This window comes from Drosophila tropicalis, unplaced genomic scaffold, assembly GCF_018151085.1.
Source record: "Drosophila tropicalis isolate 14030-0801.00 unplaced genomic scaffold, ASM1815108v1 contig_463, whole genome shotgun sequence".
NCBI classification, from domain to species: Eukaryota; Metazoa; Arthropoda; class Insecta; order Diptera; family Drosophilidae; genus Drosophila; species Drosophila tropicalis.
The window spans coordinates 3,989,668-4,010,361 of NW_027172929.1; the positions used below are offsets into that span (position 1 = coordinate 3,989,668).

General features: G+C 33.6%; 1 protein-coding gene across 2 annotated transcripts; it reads left to right on the forward strand.

Moving 5' to 3' along the window:
- The first annotated feature begins 2,175 nt into the window (after positions 1 to 2,175).
- Indy (I'm not dead yet) lies at positions 2,176 to 19,903 on the forward strand. 2 transcript variants are annotated; one of them, XM_068287037.1, is made up of 7 exons: positions 2,176 to 2,484; positions 16,802 to 16,833; positions 17,257 to 17,383; positions 17,454 to 17,570; positions 17,642 to 18,438; positions 18,498 to 18,879; positions 18,961 to 19,903. In XM_068287037.1, exons 1-7 carry the CDS (start codon positions 2,461 to 2,463, stop codon positions 19,246 to 19,248), a joined length of 1,767 nt encoding a protein of 588 aa, XP_068143138.1. In that variant the 5' UTR covers positions 2,176 to 2,460; the 3' UTR covers positions 19,249 to 19,903. The 2 variants fall into 2 exon arrangements, with proteins under 2 accessions (XP_068143138.1, XP_068143139.1); XM_068287038.1 differs by lacking the exon at positions 2,176 to 2,484 and adding an exon at positions 8,990 to 9,095.
- Positions 19,904 to 20,694: the final 791 nt, after the last annotated feature.

Here is a 20,694-nt window from a genome sequence, read left to right on the forward strand (position 1 = left end):
AAAAGGGGGAAATTCAATGCCGTGAAAAGGGTAGACTGAGCGAGAAGAGACCTCGACTGATTGCATGAATGGATGGAATGGGATGGGATGGGATGGGATGGGATGGATGGATGGCGCAATGGCAAAGGTCCTGAGTTCGTTATCCTTGCCCAAAATCGTCGTCGTCGCGCCGACGAACAATGAGGCAAAACGCGCTCAGCTTAGCTCAGTCTGCATCATCATCATCATCATCATCGTCATCGTCATCCTCATCTGACAGCGCAACTGCAGCGGTTTTTTATGCCACTCTTTAGACTAGTTATAGGGTTGGGATTTACTTCCTTCTTCGTTCTCTTCCTCTGCTATGTTTTTTTTTTTTTTGGTTGTTGTTGTTGTTGTTGCTCTCGACAACAAAATATGGGTGTTAACGGCTGCTGCTTCTGCTCCTCCAGACAGCCAGTCAGTCAGTCAGTCTGTCCGTTTGTCCGTCGGCTTATTGTTGATGATAATGATGACTTTGCAAGTACATAACGTTAATAATGCTGATCTCGTTGAGAATCAAAATAATGAAATGCACTTCCGCTTACTTTTTTTCATTCCTAATGGAAATTTGTCTCTATCTACTTTCTAGTGGCTAATGAAAACGGAACTAAACTTGAATCGATTCGATTTCCAGTTAATCTAATTTCCTTTAAAAAGTTCTCTAAGAATTGTCTTTAATAATTGACTCATTTTATTTTCGAGATGTTCACTCTTGCTTAATTGATATTTGAAAATTGTAATTTATATAAATTAATAAAGGCAATCATTTTTTTTTTTTTTGCAATTTCAATTAAGTGTGAAAAGGCTTTATTCATTTATGTATTATTTAAATAAGTAATACTTTAAATATTTAAAAGTAAATATCATAAATTTTATTTAATTTATCTTTTTGTTTTATATTACATCATAATAATTCATAATAATTTGAATCAAACATTAGAAATCCAGTTGCTTCCATTACATTCTTATTCGATTTGCTCAGCATATTTTTATTGAACTCCGATTCAAACAGAAATAGCCGTTGGGAACGCCAGCGCCATCTGTTGTTAGTTTGCCGAAACGTTATAAGCTTGCCAGAAGATTAAATAGTGGCGCCAACAAAAATAGGGGCAGTAAAACAGTCACACTAAAATTTTGTTTGAACATTAAGCCGTTACAATGGAAACGTTATTAACGGCAACACGTTCGAATTTGAAAACGAAAACAAATAACGGAATTTACAACTGAATAATGAAATTTTAAATTTTGAAAAATATAAGACTTTGTTTTTAGATTTGTTTGTTTGTTGAAAGAGGATTATGGTAAAAGGTGAAAACCTTTTTGCGTTTTGTAAATGGTTTTCTGTGAGACTTTAGCTATTTTGGTGACTTAAGTCAGTTGAGTATAGTCATTAAAGACAGCATTAGAATAAAGCAGAAATAATCTTTCTTTCATCATCTAACAACAATGTCTGCAGTTTTTCTCCTCTCTTAATCTTTACGAGCCCACAAGCCCACCCCCCATATGACGCTGAGTTTGCCACCCACCAACCGCATGACTGACGTCACATTTCGTTTTTATGAATGAGTTTTCATCATGACACGAAAAGGGAAACCAAACCCTACTACAACATATTGGCGAGTTATTTACTGGTTCTTTTTGTCAAAACAAGGAAGGGAGCCGAGAAGCTTGTCAAAAGGTCAATGTTAGTTGGGTTATTAAAAAAAAAAAGAAGAAGAATAGAAACCACGCTGAAAATGGAAATGAAAATGGTGGCAATGAGTTTTTCCCTACGATACTATAATGATGAGTAAGCGTGTGTAAATGTTGGAATCAAATATGAAATGGAAACAACTCTCAAATCCCTTGCACTTCGCTCTTAAAAAAAAAAAACTATTACTCTCTCTCTCTCTGTCACTCTCTGTCTAACGCACACGTTAAACGTGTACACTTTGCCTTAAACTAGCCCTCTCTCTCTCTCTCTCTCTCTCTCTTGTCTATCTGTCCCTCTCCTTCTCTCTGGGTCGCTCTATCTTTCTCCTCTTTCTCATCGCATTTCGTGCTCTGCAAACACATTTATCAGATATTTTTCTTTTGTCCAGAGGGCTTTATACACGAGCTATAGCTCTAGCTAAACATGAAAGAAAATCGCTTTTTGGTAGCATTCGCCAATTAGTCGTCGAACGTTGAGGAGTCTCTTGACACCCAACCTCATATCGTACCTACCAAATATCTATATATATACATACATATATATGTACCTGTAGAGGTACATGTATGTACATATATAATCCCATATCCCATCCCATCATAGAGAAAACTTGTCTTTAAAGACAAAAACGAAAATTATGAAATTATTTTTGTGAGTGAGAAAAACAAAATAAATTGAAAATATCATATCAAGTGAATAACAAAAATTTAAATAAAAGAGAAAAAAAATAACCAAACGAAATTTTAGCCATGGCTACGGAAACCACAAAAATGGTAAGTGATTTTTTCTTCTTCTTCTTCGTTTTCTTGGTCTCTGCATTAATGTTAAAAGTTGTGCGATTAGAAAGGTGATTAGCATTTCCTGTTGCTTTCTATAGAGGGGAACGTGGCATGATGATGATGATGATGGGTAATAGCACGACCTTGAAATAATATATAGGGGGCAAGCCTCCAATTATTTTTAGGACCGTGTTTTTTTTTTTTTTTTTTTTTTTGTCTATAAAAATCGTATTTAATTGCATTTTGGTTTTACTGTCGATTATATAAACGAGTGACATAACTAGTTAAGAAGTTGAGAAAGGTTCAGAAAACTTAAATTTTTTTAAACAGATTCCATAATGGAATGCATTTGAAAATATTATTCATGTGGCTGGCTTGAAAAGTGGGTTAAAGTCAAAAAGAAAACCTGTTTTCAACTACATATCTATCTGAAAAGCCAACCTCCCCCACACACTCACACACACACACACACACAGTTGTTGAATATGGTTCAATAACCCAAATTTAACTTACAAAAAGTTACAAACGATATTCTTATCGTTAGAAAATAGCCAACTAACTTGCAAAAACCCTGTCATCCACTTGTAAACAAGCGTCATTATTTACCTTATACAAAACCTTATCTTACCACTTTAAAATCCCGAGTTACGCGCACTTTAGAAAACCCCTTGACTATGTACATAATATATCTACAAGTATGTATATTTAGACCCCATGACTGTGTGCCAATTATTTAATAGGAGCAACCAAAAATTTGTGAAATTCCTCATCTATTTGGTGACGCCATCTCGTAGTATCTCTTATCTGGAAGAGCAAATCTTAGCCAGAAAACCACCTGATCAACAATGATAATGATACAAAGTCGAAAAATGACGACACCAAGAGATAACCAAGTGAAAATTCATATTTATATAATTAACAAGTCAAGGCTCGTTGAGGGGTTGGTTGGGCTTAAAGGGCTTATAATTGTTATTAATTTTGACTTTTGTTTGCAAATTTATTTATTCCTCTTTGGTTTTGTTTTACTTTGCATGCAAATTGAAGCACGTGCATTAACGTTATGTCTGGGATTAGTTTGAAAGTGCCAATAGATCTAGATCAACTTTGTCTGTGAGGTCTTTTCGAGGGTGTGATAATTAATTTGAAATTCTTGTGAGAAATCTTTGTCCTAGTTTATGAGTTTCCAAGTAAGTGAATTCTTTATCTTTCTTGTTATTATAGTTATGAGAAAATGTCTAAATACCAACAATCAGATTGAATTCTAGGGATCTCTCTTAGATATAGTAATCTTTATAATGATGCCTAGGGATTTTCATTTCTTTAGAAATATATAAAAAGTTAAGATTTTCCAGAAAATATTAAAGTATTAAGATTGCATTCCAAGTATCTGTAAAAGATATGGAGAATATCTTTTGAAATCTTTTGAACTTGAATTGGAGGGCTATTCCAGAAAGTATTCTCGCTTATTTTGAAAAAACATTCTCTTTTTGATTGATTTGATTTGTTTTTTTTTTTTAATAATTTATTATTCTAGATACTACTTTAATTGGTTATAAACTCTAATAGATCATTAATTAAAAAAAATGTTCATTAAACAACTTTTCAATATGACTGAACTAAATTTCGTTATGTAATAAATACAACAAAATGTATGCAATTTCTAGCAACTTGTATTATCAGTTAACTAATTTTGCGGTAGTAAATGTACTATATGCCAGACCTTAATTACAATTGACTAAAACAAAATTTATGGCCAAACCCATGTCATGCCAAACCATTCCCATTTTTTTTTTTTTTTTTTTTTTTTTTTTTTTATCTATCAATGCCATGAGGTTGTGTGTCGCCCTCTTGCTTTCTCTCTTATCATCATATAATGATATGATATGCAGGAAAGTGAATTGAATTATTCTTTGGTAATTGATATTAACTGAAACTGATAAAAAAAAATACAAATACCATCGAGGCGTAAAGGCAAATGATATATGTATGTATGTATGTGTGTGTATGTGTTTGTATGTATATTTATTTTCAATTGCACCTGATCAATATATATATGTATGTATATAGATATATTCATTTGCTTGTGTGAATATTTTTAGAACATCTTCTCTAAGAACTTTGACCATATCCATTTGTTTAAACATTATTTTCTGTCTTATAATCTCCAAGTTGCCTTGAGAAAATTTGCTTGTTTTTCTTTTCGAAAAAGGGGGTGGTGGGTAGGCTGGCTGGCTGTCTGACTGTGTCGCCGCCTCCGCACGTGACACGTGAAATGACGCACATAGCAAAACAATTGAAGATGGAAAGACGCAAAACCAAAATATAATAAAAATACGCAACAGTTTTTTTTTTTTTTTTTTTCAAACCTTCTTCTGATATTATCTAATAGTCTGTGCACAAACAAAACAGAAGATATTGCCATCAATTCTGTCATCGACCGAAAATCGCAGTCATAATCATTTTAAAATAATGAAGAAGTGTCCAAAATGTGGGTCAAAACGGTTGATTTGGTTATTTAAGGCGAAAACAAGTTGCAAATAAGACACAAAACAACAGAAAAAAAAAACATAAAAAACAAAAACTGATAAGCAAGTCGCAACTGAAAGTTGAACTGGTTTTCTTTCGCATTTTTAGTGCAAAATGAAAAAAACCAAGTCAAAAGACGAGAAGTTTTCAAAAGAGAGGCACAAAATTAAAGTTTCTCTGCCGCAATATCAATTAACTAAACAGAGGGCCCGGCTAAGTTCGATCGTTTCAAAGAAAATTTTTATAAAATTTGACAGAATTCCTGCATATGTAAATGAGAGAGAAATAATATGCCCTTGAGAAAGTTTTTCTAAATAAAACTAAAGATGATATGTGAAATTGTTATCCTATTTTTATGAAATTTGGTACAGTCATAAGAAATTGTATTATTCGTATGAATACAAAATTTCAAAGAAATCGCTTATATAACATGGAAGTTATTGGTTCAAAAGTGAATTTTGTCTATGTTAGCTATTTAGTCGTCGGTTCTTGATATTGTTTTTGATCACTACTTTATTAAGCTTTACTTTCGATAGATCGTTTTTATCAGAGTGGTTTCACTTAGGTAACTAATATACCCTTTTTGGTGAGGGCACATAAAAAAAAAAGTAAATAAAATTAGCAAAATGAATGCATTTTAAACAGATTCGAAACTAAGTGAGAGATATGGTGAAAATATGTAAAGGCTTCTTTATTTCAAGAAGTTTCTTAATCGAAATACTTTTGTCCCTGTATCCCTGTAGAAAGTGTGTATAGTATGTTAGCTGTAAATACGAACTGATCTCAAACTGAATTACTTGTAAATTACTTTAGTTACTTGACTTAAAACCTTTTGGAAGATGGATGCATTCTCTCTTTCCCACAATTTAACGACACACTTGTGCTCTTGATTCAATTAGGTGTTGTATTTTGCTGTATTGCGAGTATTTAGTGGAATTTCAATTTGCGCTGGCTTTTGATGCAATTAGCACTTTAAGGGTATATACATACATACATACATACATTCATTCATACATACATATGTACATACATGGAAGAATTCGTTTTCTTTTTGAAGAGAGCGATACACTGAGACATTGGGCTTTGCCCCCAAACAGAACGATAAACGGAGTAGGCGGCAAAGGCGGGGCATGCAGTGAATATATACATACATACATATGTATATTTTCTTTACCGATTGCGTGCACACCAAATTGTCCTTGTTCCTAATTGATCAACTTAAATATTGATGAAAATTTTTTCAAATTTACATTTGTACATATGTTAAAGTGGGAACGACTTTGAAAACTATGCACGAGACATGTGTGTGTGTGTGTGTGTGTATGTCTATTGATTTTCTTTTTCCATTTATAATGGTTTGAGAGGATGAGGCTTAAGTTTTAAGTACTGGAAGGACATTAAATACAGTCTAACTGTAAGAAATTCCACACCAAAATCGAAAACTTTGTTGAAACTGTATGACAGATTCCGCTTCAGGTTCAGGTTCCATAAGACAGGAAATACTCTGCAAGTGATGAGAATTTCTACATACATACATACCTCTTATAGGGGATTCCCCTAATATGCACATACACATTGTATATACATATGTACATACATTTGAATATGCATTTTTTTTATATCCCAAGTAACTCTGCACATTTATAAAGTTCACAACATGGAAGTTTGACTGTATAGTTAAGTATAGATATCAGCGTCTAAAATCAATTATATTGTTACATTTCTATGTATTTTCCATGGTTCGAACTGGAGGTTAGTTACATACATACATATGAACATACATACATACATATGTATGTATATATTATCATCCTTGATCTTTGGCATGTGTTAAGTTAGTTTCATTATCTTGTTGCCAGGCATCCACAATACAATTCACAATTTCCAATTGGATCTTATGACTTAAGTTTTGAGTATGATTTATGTACATAAGTGTGTGTGTACCTACATATGTACTTCAAATATTCATGGAAATTTAATCAGATGTTTCGATTTTCATTTGAAAATTGTAATCACACTTGAGCTAAGTAACTTATTGTGGTAGAGAGACATCAATAGATATCACACTTAATGGGTGTGATTTAAAGTTTGCACTAACCAGAGGCATGTTTGAGTTTGTTATCAGTTAATTATAGGGAAAGTCCACCCCAGGAAATGGTTCACTCAATGCTCGCGTGTGGTACAAAAACCAAAAATATTGCTTAAAATTTCTTTTACTTGAAATTAATCCTTATTTTACTTTCACTTGTTAGTCAATTGCTCGATGCCAACATTTTTACATAAGTCTTTTGGCTTACCCTTAATCTACATACATAAATGTATTTTGATGTTTTGATCTGTAATTTGAAATTTTCGTTGCATTTCCTGGCCCGGTGCAACAAGTGTCCACTATTTTAAAATCCAGTCAACATAGTTGCAATGCAGTTAGTCAACATTTTTGCTACTTTTGCCTGTTTCTCTTGACTTTTCTTAGCAACCTTTTTTAGGCATGCGTGTGTGTGTGTGTGTGTGTAGAAATGTTGATGCGAGTGCTCTCACGTTGTTGCTACAGATCTCTCTCCCTCTCTCTCCTTTTCCTTTTGATTCTCGCTCTCTAGGCATGTTTTGCTTCTTTTTTTTGTTTTGTTTTATATTCCTGTTGCTTCTGAAAGTTGTGTTTTGAGTTAGAGATGACGCCGTGAGTTGCCTGTCAAGGAAATCAGAAGAAATGTTTGAACAGGAAATTACTTGCAATTAATATCGAATACTATGTTACTCCTGTTTTCGTAAAATGTTAATAAGCAAATGCTTTCTTTTAAGTCACACATACAACATTACTTACGCAAATGGATCCTGAAGGTGGATGCAGGAACAGATGTTTATTATTTGTAGTGTTCATCACTCACGTCCTCATCACTAGTTGAAATACATATGTATCTCACATTATCTCACCATGTGTTAGCAACTCTCTCTCTCTCTCTCTCATTCTGTCGCGCTGCGCCGCCTGCTCACATATACGCACAGTTAGCTATAAAAGTACTTGGTCAAACGATGCATAATCCTTTGCACACAAAGATTCTAGTCTAAATGGAAAGGGAAAATCTTCACAGATTAAAGAAAAATTGTTTATTTTGTGGAAATTATGGTTTAAAACACAAAAAAAAAAAGACAAGTTAAAATTCAAGCTAAAAATAAACATTGCAAAAACAAATATTTTCAAGACACGGCAGGGTATTAGCGAGAACAAAAGCAAATAATATTTAATTAACAGGTTTAAGTCAAAGATATACATAAAAAAATATTCTGTCATGCAGTGGGGAAGATAAAAAAAAGGGGCGATCGATAGCATAAACTTTAATCTATGCATCTTTTGTCTTACAGGATCATCTGAATTTAAACAATAAACAACATGAAAAAAGTTTCTGTTTGTAAACGAATAGGCCTTATATGTACATTGTACATTAATAGATGGAGTTTAATGCTAAAATAATTAAACTAATTTCTTTATTTACCAAAGTAGTTGTTGTAGTTTACAAGTGGAATTTTATTTTTTTTTTTTAAATAATTTTTTTTTCTGACAAGCACGAGTCAAATTGTTTCCGAAGTGCCATTGCCGAACCTACACGAGCATTTATAGTGTATGTGAGACGACAGCGCTGCGGCAGAGCTAGCCCCTTGTCCGGGGAATGGGCCGTGCCGACCACTGGTGTGAAACCACAATTGGCTACAAACAACCTCATTTCCTTTGTTTCAGTGTAAAGAATAAAACAGTATCACACTTCGTGCTTGTTGCTACACCCATCACACACACAGGCACACGAACGTAACACCAACATCTATGATTGTGTGCGTGCCGATTGTTATGTTGTTGCAACTGCTGTCAGTATAAATACTTTCGTCATTGACTGTATATAAGCACCCGCTGTTTGGCTCGCATTAAGGTCCGAGACTCAGTCCGATTCAGTCTCTTTTCGATTTCAAATTGTAACGGTCACAAAAACGGACGTAGTGTAAACTCCTTCGGTTTGTTTGTGGGTTTTTGTTTTAACGTCTCCAAGTGTTTACCAAAAACTACAAAAGTGGAAATCCAACTGAAAGAAGTAAATACATACATTAACCAATATACATACGTACATATAGATATATACGAATATGAATATATGTAAATACATTTATGTATAAATAAGTAGAGAATGTGAGAGTTAATCGAAAAGCAATAAAATTATATATGTACATATTTATGTACAATTGTCAAATCTAATACAAGAAATTCTCCTCCATGTGCGTTGCTGCGGCTGCTGCTTCTTCTTCTTAAAGGCTATAAAAATACCGCGTTTTATTCTTAAAATTTGTTTTCTGTTAATGTGCATGTGCATATGCTGTGTGAGTGAGTGCGTGTGTGTGTGTGTGTGTGTGTGTGTGAATGTTTTTGGGCATTTTTGTTTTGTTTTTGGGTTAGGGGAAGTGAACTTGTGACGTTTGCTTTTTTTCCCCTTCTTCTTTCGAGCCAAGTAAGTGTAAAGGTCTCTCTCTTTTGCTCCCTTTCTTTGTTTCTCTCTGCCGTGCTCTCCTAGATCGCAGACAAAGGAGGTAACAGAACCACGCCGCAAAAATATTTATACAACTACAAATGCACATACCAATGTATGAATGTATGTACATATATGTATTTACTTTACCATTCAAACAAGTTCTAACTAATTTTTAGTGAGGATCATTTAAATTTATCCTTGAAATAGGCGATCAACTTCAATCAGACTTGATATTTTCTTTATCCCATAAGATTGCATTTCTTATCGTGTTAAGGCCTGTCCAAATATACATACACACATATGTACATATGTATGTACAGCATGTGTGTGTGCATGCATGTACATCTTGGCTATGCCAACGGTGCTTTCTTTGTTCAACCGGTCGCCTATGAGATTCTTTCTCCCTCCCCCTATTGCTTTGCTTGCACCTGACACCTCGGATGACGATCCAACACTACTACTACTACAAACTACGAAAAGGAAGTCTCTCTCTCTCTCTCTCTCGTAGATGCAGCTGCCTTCACAATTCAGTTACTTTGTCTGTCTCTCCCTCTCTCCCACTGAATGTGAATTGCAATTAACATTTTGTTTTCTCCCACCGCGTAATATTGTTTACACATTTTGTTGTTGTTTATATTTGCAAATAGAACCCGTTTACCTACATATCATGAGTTCTCCGGAGAGGGAAAGGGAAGGATATTGGGGTGGAAAAAGAATCTATGTCAGTTAGAATAACATTACATCTGGCTAAACAACTCATTCAATGTGTGGAATGCGGAAAATATATATGAAACTTGTTGCTCCAGATTTGGTCTTAGGAATCGCTTTGGCTTACTGCGAAAAACTAACTAGATATGAAAAACAGTTATTGTTAGTTAACATTGACCAAATTTCCAAGTAAAACAATTGTTACCACATACCAAAATAGTTTAGTCGACTGATTGATTAATTGAAAATTTCTATGTATTTCAAATAGAAAAATAAAGTATTTGTCTTATCAGTAGTCAATTTCAAAGAGAAAACCTTGAAATCAACAAGAATTGATAAGAAGACACCTAAACATTGAAAGAATGCTCACTTATAATACAATTTTAATTGAATGCTATTACATAATAAAACAGCTGAAAAAATGAATATAAATTTAGCAGTAAATTCGTCACAGACAAAAAATGTGTGGCAAGTTCATTGAAGTTTCATCAACCTGATACCCCTCCAGACAGCCTGTCCGACCAGCTGATTTAAGAATTTCTTAAAACAAAAACACGAGAAATATGATAAAGTTCAATGACATGAAATTTATTCGATTGTTGCGGTCAAAATGATGATATATGTATGTATGTATGTAAAAGTATTACTTCACTTAAAATATGTACATATAGTCATATGTATGCATATTGATTGATACTTCAATTTTATAAACAGACAATAAGATTGGCGTGATTTTTGCCAGCAGTATAGTAAATACATTGATTAGAATGACTTGTGTGGCAATATTTAATGATCATTATGCAATGGCATGATCATTGTTCATTTGGTGGTTTAATTGGCAATCTATTGAAGACGACTCTAAATGAAATAACAAATTAAGATTGAAACCTCTTTTCAAAAAAGTCTTCCATTTCCATTTTGCATGTCAAATGACAAAATGACATACTATATTCATCAAATCTAGCCGAATATTGATTTAGTTAGGCTACAAATATTTAGCAAAATAATTCACACTTTCATTCTTGATTAATAAACATATACATATATACACTTAGATTTAGCCTGATTTTTTATTATGATTTAATTCATACCTACTAAACGTCATAGAACGTAATCAAATTTAATCATTCAACGAAGCACAAGTAGTTACTTTATACATACACACATGCACACATACATATGTACATATATACCATATCATATAACGATATCAGATATTTTGTTACTCGATTTGTGGTCATTGAACGGCCATACGCAATAATGATACCCATTAAATGGTTATTGCCATGATGTAGCAATAATTTATCCATATTAGGATTATGTTTTTTGTCCAAAAGTTTGACTTTAGTTGAAACAGATAATATCAACTAAAATTTTCACTTTTATACATATGTATGTATGTATTTGTATATCACATCTGTTTTTGGATTATTTAGACATGAGCTTAGTTTAAAAAAGGGTAATTTTAAATAGGATAGATAAGGTTACCAATGCCACTTACCACTTTCTTCGAAAAACTCTCTTGGATAATGTCATTTAAAGTTGGTGACCCCGACGTATGCATATATTTAATGGATCCTTTCCTTGGGTGACTCCTTAGTTTTTTTTTTTATTTTAACATTTCAATGGAAAGTTGTATAGATGTACATTGGTGACCCCGATGCTTGAAACCCCCATTAAAATGTGCTTCCCACTACTTTTGTGTTTAGCTAATTATTTGCCTTAGGTTTTAAATTAATACACATTTTTATTTATACGTAGATACACAATGCCAATGTCAAGTTCATTCAAATAGACCGCCAGCTACATACATAAGTGACATATTAATTGCCCCACTAATAATTTTTAATTCAATAGCTCTCCATATTTAGATATTACATACAAACACAAAACAAATATACTACACTACAGGGTTAAGCAATGATGTAATTATTGATCATAATGCTACGAGGAAGTGTTCCATGAAGGTGAAAACTGGGGAAATATACGATTCTAGTACAATAACCTCAATAAAAATCTACAAAAATTTGCATAACTTTTCTCTATAAATCACACTTAACAAAAAATATATGTACGTATTCAATTTATTTTCAATTCAAATTGTATTAATCTCGTATTCCGCTCAGTGAATTTCTGTTGCTATGGTACGATCGATGTATAGATGATTCAAGCATGTATATGTACATATACATATGTATTTAAAAAATACATTTTTGCGCGTTTGTTTTTTGTGTTTTGTTTGATCATAACTTATAGCTCTTGTTATACTATTTACATAATATATTAAAGTTTTAGTTAATGTTCCATATACATACACAAATTGTTGTCAAGCGCCTTAATCCAACATCGTTGCATGTGAATGAACTAAATGAAAAGGAAAAGCAAAAGCAAAATAAGTCCTAATTATCATATAGAATTTATGCGAATGTCGCCTAAGGTGAGGCTTGTCTATACGTAATGAGTTAAAAATCAAATACAAAAAAAAACAAAACACATACTTATGTACAGTTGGCTTTTTGCAATTGTTGTTGTTGTTAACAGTCTTGCGACAAGAAGTTTAATTTTAGTCTGTCAAATTGTTAGACTTTAGAATTTGTTTAATCGGTTCACCTACTACCAAGACACCAGCTTCCAGATTAAGTTTAGTATGGCCGAGTCTAAAGTGCATAACAAAACACTTGAGATTGTAACAAACAAAAAAAGAAAGAAGAAAAAAAAAGCAAACGTAAAAACAAGCAACTAGCTAAACAGCTTTCTAACTGCCTTCTCTAGGCTCTGGTACTATGTTTTTAATTAAAATAGATATTTTTGAGAATTTTTCTCTTGTTTTATTTGTGAATCTTTCTTTTTTGAAAACAGGAAAAAGACTGAGATAAAAATCATTAAAATATTTTCCAAAATTATTCTCGATTATTATGTAATTTTTTAAAACTAGATTGAATTTTTGAATTTCCATTTAATTTTCGATTAAATTTTTACTCCTTGGCGTTTTCTTCTTCACTAGACAAAGGAAATTTAAAAGATTTGAAATTAAAAAAGAAAATGTACACATATTTCTTAATAAACAAAAAGGGTTTCCATTGCGTCTTCCAGGTAATATCAACAATACGAGGTTTGTTTATGAAAAGGCTTTCTTTTCACCTTTTTTTTGCTCTCAGCTGTTTTCTGCAAAGACTTGAAACTCTGATTGCTTGTCACCTGTTATTAATGTTTGCAACCAGTTTTCACCTGTATTGATCCAGGTAACGAACAACGATTCGTTGATTTTTTAGTTTTCACTTCCGTATGAAATGCTAATTTTAATCATGTAATATATAACAAAAAACAGTTTCCAAGTATTTTACGTGAGTAATGAAGGCTTTCGAAACGAATTCAGTTGCTTTGTGTTTGCTGACACATTATTTCTGTCTGTCCGCAGTAGTCCGAGTAGAAGGAGACCTTTCTTTTCAGTCAGCCAGCCAGCTATTATGTCAATTAGCTTGTAAACACTTTACTTATCGAGCGACAGAGAAGGAGAGATGTTGCTTCTAAGTAGCTCTCCCTTACTAACTAGGCAAACAGAAGAACAAAAAAAAAAAACGAAAACAAAAAATGACAAAAGGCCATTTCGAAAATTGTTTGTAAACGGGCAATTAATTTATTGACTATGACTTTCATAGGTTCTCCTCTCTCTACTAGTCTCCCCTTCACCTTGTTGTGGCACTTTAATTACCAGTAAAGGGGCTCAGTGATGGGGCAGAGGAGTACTCCCCCCCCCAACGAAAGAACATTATCGTCAATTCAATGATAATTTGTGTTGTAATATCATTAGATATTGTTATTAATATATCACAGAGATCATGTGATATCTATAGTTTTTGCCTGAGGAAGTCAACCATAAAGTATTTATACAATCATCACGAAATTGTGAATTTTTTAATTACATGGTTTTTACTTGAAAATTTCTAGATTTTTTCTTTCTTATCCCTGCATCATTTTTAAACATTTTCAATTAGACTTTTCTCACATGATTCTGAAAAATTCAATTGGTCTCAAATTGGCAAGACTGATTTGCAGTAAACAAAAAACATTTTTTGTTTGTTTTTCGGTTTAATTATGATTTGTTTTTATTCTTAACAACTTGCCGGCTTTTAACAAAGTTCTTATCTTTATCTTTTTTTTGCTTTTAATTATATTATTATATGCATACCTACATTTTTATATACAAATATATAGCCGATTTGTATAATTTTCTGTTTAACTATATTGTGTCAAATAAAATGTAAATTGAGATGTTTGTTGTTGTTGTGGTTTTCACACGAGATTCTCTACCCGTTGTCTGTTTAGTCTAGCGCCCTCAATTGTTTATGGTAGTGAGGAGAGGGGGAAAAAGCAGCTTCCCTTCAAAAAAAAAAAAAAAACTTTAAGTAAAGCCATTCGATTTGAGATTCCCAAAGCTTGTTGTAAATTCTATTTTAAAAATTAAAACTCGAACTCGGACAGAGACAGAGTCAAAAGTCAGTCATTAATTGAAAATATTTCCACGGGTAATTAAAAAACAAATTAAGTGTTTATTTAATTTTTTCCTTTTTTAACACGCGCTCTCGTAGTGCTGTTGTTTCTAAGCATATACATATTTGTATATATAAACATTTGGACCGATTAGCTAAAGGCGAAAGTTAATATGGTTCTCCTGAAGAATTTGTACAATCCTTATAGTAAAAATATATATGTACATATATAACAAACAAAACCTGTTAACCCCTTTTAAAGCAAAGTTCCTTGCAAATTTCTTGTTAATTGGCGATAACTTGAAAACTATTTATAAAAGCCCCGCCCCTAAAAACAAAAAAAAAAATAAAATAAACTAAATATATATATACAATGTCATAATATTCTGGTATTCCTCCCTCTCCTCCCCTCATAGTCATTTCTATTTGAATAGTTACAAAACAAAAACCTGCTGATAGCAACAAAATAGACAGAGAGAAGAAACAGGAGAGAGAGAGAAAGAGAGAGAGAGAGAGAGAGAAAGAGACCGACATCAATTGATAAAGTGGAACATGGATGGCGTATAATATTTAGCTATATATATTCATAAGTAAACATATATATTGAATACTATATCTCGTTATACATAGACCCCAATCTCTGACAGTGGCGCTATCAATTGACAATTGAGCCTATCTACGTCAAAATGTGCCCTGAATATCAATCAAAAATGTTTCACCATGTACTCGATTTAATAAAAGAAGGAATTATATATTACAAAATATACATACATTCATATGTTATCTGAACAAGTGTAATACTGATATGCAAATATCATTGAAAGAGTTCTTTATCACTATCACTAGGTTAGGCTATACCCCTTCCGCCCCCCCACGGGGATTTTTAAGTTTTAAAAAGAATTCGTTCATTTATGAGTCAGTCAATGAACCATCATCCATCGCATGTGACACGCCATAGATCCATTTTGTTTGGTTTTTCTTCTTTTCTTTTACATATTTATGCTTATATCATTGACATTGACATTGGCGCGGGGGAGGGCGCTAGCTATAATTAGGAAGGGCTCTTTCAATATACATAGATATCTAAAATAAGATACATGTACATATGTATGTAAAAGTCAACAACACGTGCTTTATATAGACGAAAACTTCTATTTTGTCTGGGTTTAATGGTCTGATTGATTGGCCGATAAGGCCAACCAATGTTAGGTCGTGCCTCTCACTGAAAAATAAAAATAACAAAACACACAAACTCTCACACACAAATGGAATTACAGGCAGGCAAAAAATAAAAAAATAGTGCAGTATATTATTTCTTGTTTGCTATATATAGTTGCTTCTATTTGGAAAACTTACGCAGTGATTACCTAACTATCACACTGGGGCCTCAAAGCGAAACGTCATGAATATTCGACTTGGACACTATGACACCAGAGAGGCAGTTGACAGTTTTCTAGCACAACACACACACACACACACACACAAACAATATGTATGTACATATAGGAGTCCATGCATCAAATGGTTTAGAATAATTTAACAGTCGACCATTAGATCTTTGTTCTAATGCGAAAATCAAATGTTTATCAAGATTATAATCTGTTCGAGTGTTTACAAGCAGTTGAATCTTATTGCTAGTTCGAATTATTATCTGTATCTCTCAATTCTTGTGCTAAAATTTTTGCCAATTCTTATGTCACTGGAAATTTGTTGATTGGAAATTATATCACGCGCCTCTGTGTTCTAGATTCTAGCTTTCTATGTTAATGATTTTCAATTGAGGATTTTGTTATGCTTCGTTTTGTGTGTGGCTTTGTCTAAACAACATTTTTTGTTTTGTTTTATATTGATGAATGGCATTTTAATGAAGCGTGAACGATGACAATCGATTGGACTGATGGTGTCAGGGGAGTGGGAAAAGTTATACATATGTATTAAAGAGCGGGGTGGAGGGGATTACATGGCAACAAGTGTTCGGTTTCCATTCCTTTTTTGAAGGGGGCTCGTTTCGTTTCTTTAAAAATTTGTGTGTGTGTTTTTTATTTATTGATTTGCCTTCTTTTTGTTTACTTTTAGATTTATCAACCAGCCGATATCAAAATGGAAGTGTAAGTATGAGACGGAACAGATAATGATGATGTATGATGAGATCTAATACAATTTCATTACAAAGGGTCAAGCCCAATAGTGAAAAGAAAAGCCTATTATTTGTCTATACATTTTCCAAGCATGAATGATACCATATGATGAACATAGATTAGTTCTCATGAAATATTTTTTAAAATACTAATGACATTTATAAGAAATTGGAGTTTTCGAGGCTTCTGAGTGGAGATAAATTGGAAGAAAGTTTGCCCCATAAAGTATGCAATAGGCAACAAAATGTATATAGGCATCGTTGCTTTTCTAAGGAACTCATCTATTCTCTCTAACTAGTCAGTTTGAATTGTAGATGAATGAAAATTGAAAAAAAAAAAGCAAAAAGTTTTCTGAACTATTAATTAATAAGTTGAAATATTTTGTGTTTCTAGTGAAATCGGCGAACCGGCCCAACCGCCTGTAAAATGCTCGAACTTCTTTTCAAATCATTGGAAGGGCCTCGTGGTCTTTCTTGTGCCTTTGCTATGCCTGCCCATAATGTTGTTAAATAATACACCTGTAAGTTTAAATCAAATAACCATGTGAAAAGTGGAGAATTGTGTGTTAACTTTTCTATTTTCCCCTCTAGGAATATCGCTGCATGTATCTTTTGGTTGTAATGGCCATATTTTGGGTGACAGAAGCATTGCCACTTTATGTTACCTCAATGATGCCAATTGTGGCGTTTCCCATAATGGGCATAATGGTAAGTAAAAGTCAGATATGTAGATATAAAATAATAGTTATAATACTTGCTTTTTTTTTTTTTTTTTGTAGAGCTCCGATCAGACGTGTCGTTTATACTTCAAGGACACGCTAGTCATGTTCATGGGTGGCATTATGGTTGCCTTGGCTGTCGAGTATAGTAATTTACACAAACGGCTCGCTTTGCGAGTCATTCAAGTGGTGGGCTGCAGTCCCAGAAGATTACATTTTGGCATGATTGCTGTAACCATGTTCCTGTCCATGTGGATATCGAATGCTGCCTGCACGGCTATGATGTGTCCCATTATTCAGGCGGTATTGGAGGAGCTACAAGCTCAGGGTGTCTGTAAAATTAATCATGAGCCGCAATACCAAATTGTTGGTGGCAATAAGAAAAATAATGAGGACGAACCACCATATCCCACAAAGATCACGACATGCTATTATTTGGGTATTGCCTATGCCTCTTCATTGGGTGGTTGTGGCACCATTATCGGTACTGCCACGAACTTAACCTTTAAGGGCATCTATGAGTCACGATTCCCCAATTCGACGGAACAAATGGATTTCCCAACATTTATGTTCTATTCGGTGCCATCAATGTTGATCTATACATTCCTTACATTCCTCTTCCTGCAATGGCATTTCATGGGCCTATTCCGTCCCAAGAGTAAAGAAGCCCAAGAGGTGCAAGCCAGCAAAGATGGCGCCGATGTGGCAAAGAAAGTGATCGATCAACGTTACAAGGAACTGGGACCAATGTCGGTGCATGAGATTCAAGTGATGGTATTGTTCATATTCATGGTTATTATGTACTTTACACGTAAGCCGGGCATCTTTCTGGGTTGGGCCGATTGGTTGAATACAAAGTGAGTGAATTTCAATGACATTGTTATGGCATTATCTTAACCAATTCGTCAACTTTCAGGGATATTCGTAACTCAATGCCCACCATATTTGTGGTGATTATGTGTTTCATTCTGCCCGCCAATTATGCCTTCTTGCGTTATTGCTCTCGTCGTGGCGGTCAACCGGTGCCAACGGGACCAACACCTTCTCTAATTACCTGGAAATTCATTCAGAGCAAAGTGCCATGGGGTCTGGTGTTTCTACTCGGCGGTGGTTTCGCTTTGGCCGAGGGCAGCAAAGTTAGTGGCATGGCCAAATTGATTGGTAATGCTCTCATTGGTCTCAAAGTGTTGCCACATTCTGTGCTCCTGCTGGTGGTTATTCTGGTTGCTGTATTTCTAACTGCATTCAGTTCAAATGTGGCCATTGCCAATATTATTATACCAGTACTGGCGGAAATGGTAAGCAAATCAACAAAAAACAAAAGTTGAAAGAAAGACTAAATCTCAATTAATTATGTATACATTTTGTGTTTCTTGCAGTCACTGGCAATAGAGATTCATCCGTTGTATTTGATTTTACCCGCTGGCCTGGCCTGCAGTATGGCCTTCCATCTGCCTGTGAGCACACCGCCCAATGCTTTGGTTGCTGGCTACGCCAACATTAGAACAAAGGATATGGCAATTGCTGGCATTGGTCCCACCATTATCACAATTATCATCCTATTCATATTCTGTCAGACATGGGGTCTGGTTGTCTATCCCAATATCAATACGTTCCCCGAGTGGGCACGTCTGGCGGCCGCAGCAGCTGCCAATAAAACGCATTAGTGTAAATCTTTTAGTTTCTTCTCCTTATTTTTTTTTTTGTATAGTCTTCTAAGTCAACTCACAAGAAATGGTTCTTTTCTTTCTATCCTTACTATCAGATAGGAGTAGAAACTCCTTTTCCTTTCATTCTTTAGTTTATTTTGTTTTTGTTCCTTTCTTTTCTGTTTTTTGTGTTTCCTAGGGGGAAAAATAATGTGCCTTTTCCATATAAAGAAAAATTCATGTGTAGGCAAAGAGCATTTAAAATTAATGTTACTTAATTGTTGCATTTAAAAAAAAAAAAAAAAAAAAAAAAAAATAACACACCACCAACAACAACATATTAAATGTATTTCGTTTTTAGTAACTGGACTGACAAAAGAAACAAACAAACCACGTACATATTGAAAATGTGAAGAAAATGCAAACATGATATGGAAAACAAAATACAATGAAAACTCACTCAATATACATATTTGAATGCAAACCGCAATGAGCACACAAATAGCCATAGTTGTTAAGTATAAAATATAAATTGTGTACATTTTTTGCAAAAAAAAAAAAAAAAAAATAACAAATAGAAAATTTTTTTTTTTTTTTTTTTTGTAATATAGTATGTAAAGATTTTGAAAAATGCTAAAACAAAAAGAACAATAAATAGCTCAAAAACATTAAATCTATTTGGTTTTACAAACCTGAATATCCGGGGTCAACTTCAACCGCGTCCAGGTTTGCACATACATCCTTGCAAGTTTATTTTGCTTTGTATTTTTTTTTTGTGACTTTGCTTACCTGTTGCCGTCAAAGCAGAAAAAAAAGTCGAATGCTTGCGAAAGAACGGACATATGCATTAACAAGATCATCTTTGACTATGTTTAATGTTTTTAGATTTTGGTTAAAGCATATTGAAATATCCACAAAATAGTTTGAACAATTTTTAAACATATTGAAATTGCCAATGTTAATAATTCCAATGCAATATAGAAAATGCAAAAAATGAGTTTCACTAAGATTGCCAACGTTTTAACACAGTCTTCAATTGTGGGCAAAATGACCCAAAGAAAAGCTACTACAAACACCATAACAACAATTTCTAGGCAACTTTTGGGTGAAATCTTCGATGTCTTCGCCTGTGATGGTTTTGACGAATTATATTCTGATGATTTTGCAAAGAACGACTGCCTGGCTCCACAATTTCCTTGAGTCGCTGTATGCAGCATGTACAATGCGGTATATGCTTCACAAATTAATTGAAATTTTTCCGCAGATTTTCCAGTCTTATCTGGATGATGTGTTAGGGCAAGTTTGTAGTAGGCTTTTTTTATTTTCGCGGGGCTAGCATTCTTATCCACCCCCAGAATTTTATAGTAGTCTTTAGCATATCCGCTCATATTGCTATAAGAATATTTGATTTAAAATTAAAAACAAAACCAAAATGCCAAAGTATTACTTCTTGTGGATCCCGCA

Excerpts from the sequence above, each read along its gene's own strand:
- Indy (XM_068287037.1), top strand. The coding sequence starts at position 2,461 with ATGGCTACGGAAACCACAAAAATG. Across the intron at positions 17,571-17,641 it reads TTCCCATAATGGGCATAATG|AGCTCCGATCAGACGTGTCG; the intron begins GTAAGTAAAAGT and ends TTTTTTTTGTAG. Across the intron at positions 18,880-18,960 it reads TACCAGTACTGGCGGAAATG|TCACTGGCAATAGAGATTCA; the intron begins GTAAGCAAATCA and ends TGTTTCTTGCAG.